Here is a 7661-nt window from a genome sequence, read left to right on the forward strand (position 1 = left end):
GTGGGTCCGCTCTTCAAATATGTCAGCTGCGCTTGCGTCTTCCATGCTGCTACAGCAATGGGCAAGCTACAATTAGCATCTGAAGTTAAAAAAGCTATGATGCCCACGTTAGAGTCAAGCAAAAGGTCACAGCTCACCCCTGATAAATGTTCGGTATTCTTCACACAGTGCAAGGAAATCCTCCCTCCAGGGTGGTATTTCTATGTTTCCTGCACTCAAAATCTGCCCAAATATCCTTTATTATAAATGCATAAACAGCCGTTGACGCATTTTTTGCCAAAGTGGCCTTAAAGGAGAACTATGGGGTTAGTGCTTTTCCCCATAGTTCTCCTTAGGGTAACGGGAGGACACAAACGCCTATCTAGAGGCAGAGCCAGCTGTACCCGCCCCCTCCGCCAGTCAGAGCTGGAGGATCGGAGCGGGGAGGGGGGAATCCAGTCCCTCCCGTCATGCTCTCTGCCGTGACAAGATCGAGAAGTGAGCGAACGCCGCTATGTGTTCGCTCACCTCCCGATCTACTGAGCCAACCTGTGACAGTCTCATTGTCACAGGTCGGCTAGAACTATGAGGATGAGTGAAAAGCACTCACCTCATAGTTCTCCTTTAAGCCATAGCTTTGACTAAGGCCACTTAGGCAGAAACGCATCAGCAGCTGTTTTCCTGATTTTATGTACTTATAATAAAAGGTTATTTGGAAAAACTTTTGAGTGCTGGAAACATGTCGTCATCTACGAGGGGAGGCCAATAAGTTCTTAGCCTCACCATGAACCCTCACCATGACTAGATGTGCTAGGGATCTGACATTTTGCAGGTTTACAGGTGGATAGCTTAGTAATATGCATGCCAATGTTTGTGTTTTGTAGGTCGTGGTGAATTATGGTTAGAGCCAAGAGAAATGTCCGGCATGACACAAAGGTGTCACAAATGTCCGGCATGACACAAAGGTGTCATGCCGGACAAAGTTGAATACCGAGCCGGGTTTTGCTGCTAGCTGACAATGCACCTGCACATCGAGCTGCAGAAACTGTCACTTTTGTTCGCGATTGTGGCTATGAATCTCTGCCCCATCCACCTTACTCACCTGACCTGGCACCTTCGGACTTCTTCCCCTTTCCAAATCTGAATAAACAGCTTCTAAACCCAAAACAATGATGTCAGCTAGCAGCAACACACGGCTCGGTATTCAACTTTGTCCGGCATGACACCTACTCCATTTCTCTTGGCTCTAACTATGATTCACCACGAGCTACAAAAACAATTAGCATGCATATTACTAAGATATCCACCTATAAACCTGTAAAAACGTCTGATCCCCGGCACATCTAGATCATGGTGAGGGTAAAAACTTATTGGCCTCCCCTCGTATGTCCACAGTAGATCCGAACTAAATAAAAAAAAGCTCTAATGGGTAGTTTATACACAGCTATAAGGCTTCCTCCCATTTTCCTCTTTAGCTACTGCATGCTCAGAGACTGGTAGAGACTGGTGTCCTTATGGTCTATTGAACAGTCAACCACATGGCTAAAAAAAAAACAGCAAAATAAAAGCTGTACGTAACAGTTTTTACACTTGATTTATTGCACAAACAGGTTCTGACGAATCCCTAACTGTCTGTTTACTATGTGAACATCATGTATAAAACTGATTTCAGAAAAAGGACCTTCTACTGGTCTTATACTGAGTGCGAAAATAAAGGCCATACAGGTGCAAAGACAAATTTCCAGCTGACTGAAAGTAAGACTACCAGTGAAAAAGCAAACGAATAGTAACACAACATATTCACAAACAAAGTATTGTAACAGTCACATGATACTTGTGGGATTTCAGCAAAAAAAGCAATTGCCACAGTCTTGCTGGGCCTCACCACCCACTTGGCTTGTCCCACTGCAGCTGGTTTTATATCATTGTTATTTGCCTTAGGGGTAATCTGGTGCTCTGGGTACAGCGTGTTTTATCTAAATGGTATACAGTAGCAGGGGATGGATATGCTGTGCTCATCCTCCAACTGCTGTACTACAACCTGCAGGATGGGAGCATCACTGGAATACGGGGCCCTTACGAGTATGTCTTATAAGAACAGGTCACATTCCTCCCACATTTCCCCAACTAGGGTTGCCAGCGATGGTTCGGAAAAGCATAGTGAAAGCACAGAGTTTGGTAAAACATTGGAAAATCAGTGGAACATCGTTAAAAGATTAGTGGACGATCATTGGAAGACCATTGGTAGATCATTGAAAGATCATTGTTAGACCATTGGAAGACCATTGTTAGATCATTTGAAGACTATTGTTAGATCATTTGAAGACTATTGTTAGATCATTGGAAGATCTGTGGTAAGAATTAGAAGATCTTTAGCAGATCATTGGAAGACAATTTGTAGATTAGAATGACCATTGATAGATCGTTGGAATATCTGTGCTAGATCATTAGAAGATCTTTGGTACATCATTGGAAGACCATTGGTAGATCATTAGAAGACCACTGGTAGATCATTAGAAGACCACTGGTAGACCATTAGAAGCCCATTGGTAGACCATTAGAAGCCCATTGGTAGACCATTAGAAGCCGCAGTGGGTACTTTTCTCCCACCTGTAAGAAACGCACATTGATTTTGACAGTTAAAGGCTACACCTTCTTCTGCAAGCCATGTAACATAACATGTCAAAGGTCCTAATCCACATGAGGTGTCAATCTTTCTGAGGGAAACTCAGGATCCTCTCCAGGGACCTCCACCAGACCTCCACCATCTGGCACTCTCAATTATTTTACAAACATTTGGTACACTAGACCTAACAGGTTGCCTACCCGTGGTGCAACCACTCAACTACCAAACAGCATCAAGTGAATTTTTTTTTCCTCAAAGTGAGAGACTTGACCAAAAGGATGCTGAGCGAATTACTTTTTAATAGATCGTGTCATAAGGAGCACCTGTACCTTCTGAATTCAGACAACCCAATTATCGACACGATAGGTTTACAATAAAAATAAGTTTGCAAAGTTATCCTTTAGAAAGGGAAACGAGAACTAAAAAGAAGATGTGACAACTACAGACTTCCACAAAGGTGTCACTTTTATTAGAGAATGGCCGGATCACCGGGTTCTTATTATATGACTGGATGAGCTTTCAGAGGCAATACAAATGAGGAAACTAAATGTAACATTGTAGTCCATCCGGGGAGCGAGCTTGGAGTGGTGACTACTCTACAACACACACAGAGATGATGGGGAACAGAGGTAGCCCCCCTCCAGAAGGAAGGACAGTGTCAGCACCAATTCAGAGATGATTGGAGGATCTACAGCCGAGTGATACACAAATGAGATACATTGTTTTTACTATTTAAGGGACTTGAATGTATTTTTAAGGTTTAATTCCTGAGTTTGGTGTCGCTTTAATGACTGAAAGGAAGAGATAAATGAACTCCACCCATGTTAGCTATAAGAGCTGGACGTATTCATACTGATTCATCACAGTGTCTGAAATGAGAACTGGTTTCCACTGCGACCAGATTTGTCTTTTTATCTTCAAACCCGAATAACTCACTGACCTATGACCTAGCGTGTTTTCTGTCTCTAGGTGGCGGAGGGCATGGCGTACATCGAAAAAAAGAATTACATCCACAGAGACCTTCGAGCCGCCAACGTTTTGGTGTCCGAAATCCTTTGCTGTAAAATTGGGGACTTTGGCCTGGCGAGAGTGATTGACACGGAATACATAGCCAAGGAAGGTACGTTCAGCACAGATCTGATTCAGTAAAAATGTGCAGTTCTAAGCCACAGTTCACTAAAACGCCTTGATGGGTGGTTGTCAACAGGGCCGGATTTACTCTCTCTGCTGCCCCAAGGCCAGGTTCCTCAATGTGCCCCCCTACCCGCCAACACTCTGTTGCTGCATAATCGTTAATTATACAGCAATGGAGAATGCCAACCGGGTATAGAGGACTACAGATCCCACCAGTACAGGATTACACAGCAATTATAAAGGGGTGCGTGTAGATCAAACCAGGGCTGCGTTTGGGTCTCACCAGGGCTGCGTTTGGGTCTCACCAGGGATGCATGCAAGTCTCACCAGGGCTGCGTGTTGGTCTCTCCAGGGCTCCGTGGGTGGGTGCCAGGCTCTTCAGGGCTCTGCATGCGGCTGCTGGGCTTTCTAGGGCTGAACGGGTGGGATCCGGGCTTGTGCCCAGGTGTGGGCTGTCCTGTGCTGTGCCGGGAGGAGGATGAGGCAATGTGCAGCCAGATCAGCACTCTCAAAGACAGCTGCCTGAGGTCCCTAGCAAGCTCAGGACTTCAGGCATCCGAACTTCCTAAAAAAATTAAAGGGTATTGGCTGTCCCGCCCCTCTACTCCCTGCTGCCCTGAGGCCATGGTCTTGGTGGCCTTGTGGGGAATCCGGCCTTGGGTGTCCAGGCAGGCTCCATTTGCATAAGTATTGCCCACAAGGCTCATCACTGTATGATTAAAAGAAGTTAAATCCAATGAATTAAAGGGGCGACCAGGAACAGTCAAGCTAGGGGGAAAACGCTAGATGATGCTGGACGTCCTCCGTCCAGGAAATGAGGTGGGCTCTATATGACTTGTAAAATCAAAGGAAGCCATTTCAGTCTAGAAGGGCCGGTACAACTGTGCAAGACTGAAGGGAAGGCTGGAGTTCAGATTTAAGTTAATGCAATTATATGCAAGATGTACCTCTTCTGCTTGGTGATTGTCCACTTCTGCTTGGCGATTGGCCACTTGACATGAGATGGTGTCATGTGATCCATCCATTTCATTTTGAGGGTTGAAGTACCCATAAAAGGGGCTTCCGGAGGGATCAGACAGGATAGAAACGCTTCTCCAAGTGCTATCACATAACCTCTGATAAAATGGCGCTGAAGGTGCCTGTGGTTTGCCTCCTCCTTCCCACTGCATGGCCCCTGAGGTCTCCCTAAAGAGGACCTGTCACCAGCACAATACACCCCAGCAGGACATACTTCTCCTCCTTTCATTGCCCCTCAGCTCCATTCAACCACCCGGATGGAGAAAAGAAAGCACTGTATAAGCTCCAGTGGACTGTCTGGCCGCCCCCACTGACAGTGCAGGGCCAATCACCTTGCAGCAACATTGTCACATGGGAGGATGGGAGGAGTCTCATGCTCCTCTATACCTCGAAGTACTAGGCAGAAGGGTGGCTAGGTGAAGGAAGGGTGAGTAGGTGCTGCTGAGGAGGAAGGCATTTGATCTGCCTGGGCAAAGAAGAGGTTAAAATCAAAAGCTTTTATGGGAGTGGGGGTTCTTCTGCACTACACCACCTCCCTTCCTTTCTAATGCCGCATGGAGGACAGGAAGCAGAATTATCTATAGCACAGTGGGGAAAGGCTTTGTCAATCAAGTAAAGCTGGGGTGGCCAGGGGGAAGGGAGGAGAGGGGGGTCCATTTGCAGCATGGAGGACAGGAAACAGAATTATTTATAGGACAGGAAGCAGAATCATCTATAGCACAGTGGGGAAAGCCACTGTCAATCAAGTAAAGCCGGGGTGCCAAGGTGGGTGTGGCATCAAAGCTGACTCCGGGGGGAGAGGGGGGGGGGCGACGACACTGTCTGAAACAAGGAGGGCGGGAAGCAGAATTATTTGAAGAACAGTGGGGAAAGGCGCTGTCAATCAAGTAGAGCAGGGGTGGCAGGGGGAGGGGGGGGGGGTTGTCTGCAGCTTGGAGGACAGGGAGCAGAATGATATATAGGACAGTGGGGAAAGGCATTGTCAATCAAGTAAAGCTGAGGTACCCAGGGGGGTGCAGCAGCAAAGCTGAGTACAGGTCTACAGGCACGCCGTGCGCCCCCCTATAACTCCAATCAGAAAGCTCGGGGATGCAAACTGACCACGCCAGTATGGATCTGCTTTTGTGCTTTGCATGGCCACATTGCAACCTGAACAGAGATGGACTGGCGGGATCAGCTGGTATCTACTACTAAATGATTGTGCAATGCGGGAACATGTACAATATAGTTTATTACTAAAGGGATGCAAAACTTAAATATTCATTTTAGGGTTAACATCCAGTCCAAGTTTCCTACACGCGGTGCGGCTGTGAGTATAGAAAGTGTCTGGATGTCTGCAGATGATTCCTTTGGTTATAGTTTCTGTGTCGGTGAAAGCAGAAGTAACACACGCACTTCGTCATACCGATACTGACAGTTTGCTCCGCACTTCCACTTCTCGCGTGTAGGAAATTGGATCTTTGCTGGGACCTCACGCCGACTCTTCTCCTCACCGTATGTGTATATGTTCCTAAATGTGGACAAATCATTCATTGTTCACAAAATTCCAAAGAAATAAAAATACATTTTAAACCATTTAAGTGTTTATTAACCATTGCCGCCTTAGATGGTGTTTAACCCTTGAGGACTTCAGGGCCACAGGTTTGCCAACAACTCTGTCACAATGTAGGATACTAAAGTGATACATATATTGCTTTTTATTTAATGGGGGAGATGCAAAAACATCTTTTTATTGTGTATTACATCTATTGCTTTTTATGAGGAGGCTTTTTGTATGTATACGTACACTATATTGCCAAAAGTATTGGGACGCCTTTACATGCACATGAACTTTAATGGCATCCCAGTCTTAGTCCGTAGGGTTCAGTATTGGGTTGGCTCCGCCCCTTTGCCGCTATAACAGCTTCAACTCTTCTGGGAAGGCGCCCACAAGGTTTAGGAGTGTGTCTATGGGAATGTTGGACCATTTGTGAGGTCAGGTACTGATGTTGGAGGAGAAGGCCGGGCTCGCACGAAATTCCCCATCAAATGGACAGCTCCGGAAGCCATCAATTTCGGAACATTCACGATAAAGTCAGACGTTTGGTCATTTGGGATCCTTCTCACGGAAATGGTCACCTCCGCTCGTATCCCCTACGCAGGTATGTAGAGAAACTGATCATTTTATGACCAAGGGTCTCCCCTCCAAATGATGGGGGTCAGCAGCACCCCAACATGTGTCCTGGTCCAGGGTACTGCGCACAGAGCCGGCTCTTTCCAAAGATACAGAGGGCTAGTGGTTGTCGTAGATTTTATATGAATGTAGCTAGTATTGCGATAGTAATATGCAGTGACCTTTGCAGCTTTGCAATCAGCAGCTTGATGTGAACCTGTAGCCACCTGCTGGACAATGGAAGTATTTACACTTAACAAGCAGTAGATGAGCTTAAAAAAAAGACCTCACTGATCTCTAAAGCTGCTTGTACTGTGGAGCAGTTCATTCTCAAAGCTCTCTGCAGGTAGGGGGAGCTGAACTGCTGAGGCACTGCTGGAAGGTGCATTTCCAGGAGCTGAACTGCTGAGGCACTGCAGGTAGGGGGAGCTGAACTGCTGAGGCACTGCAGGTAGGGGGAGCTGAACTGCTGAGGCACTGCAGGTAGGGGGAGCTGAACTGCTGAGGCACTGCAGGTAGGGGGAGCTGAATTGCTGAGGCACTGCAGGTAGATGGGTGCAGGAGTAACTGAGCTGCTGAATCACTGCCGGGAGGTCAGTGATGAGTTGCTTTAAAGCTCATTTACTACTTTTTAGCAATATCTTAACACTTCAAAGTCTACTGCTGTGTCAGTCCAGGGAAAGGGCAGGGGGTGCTAATTTGCTGAGTCCCTGCAGGTAGTGGGAGCTCAGCTGCTGAGTCATGGCTGGGAGG

The 7661-nt window shown here is 46.7% G+C and overlaps 1 protein-coding gene across 1 annotated transcript in view; it reads left to right on the plus strand.

Moving 5' to 3' along the window:
* LOC108800193 (tyrosine-protein kinase Blk-like) overlaps positions 1–7661 on the plus strand; it is a gene marked incomplete at its 5' end in the record, with an annotated part of 37379 nt that overhangs the window by 26526 nt on the left and 3192 nt on the right. The window contains 2 exons of the mRNA XM_018572151.1: positions 3575–3725; positions 6757–6897. Of these exons, the coding sequence (XP_018427653.1) occupies positions 3575–3725; positions 6757–6897 (292 nt within the window). The remainder of the gene's footprint in view (positions 1–3574; positions 3726–6756; positions 6898–7661) is intronic.

Source organism: Nanorana parkeri, unplaced genomic scaffold (assembly GCF_000935625.1).
Source record: "Nanorana parkeri isolate BGI_ZX_2015 unplaced genomic scaffold, ASM93562v1 scaffold1953, whole genome shotgun sequence".
Lineage (NCBI taxonomy): Eukaryota > Metazoa > Chordata > Amphibia > Anura > Dicroglossidae > Nanorana > Nanorana parkeri.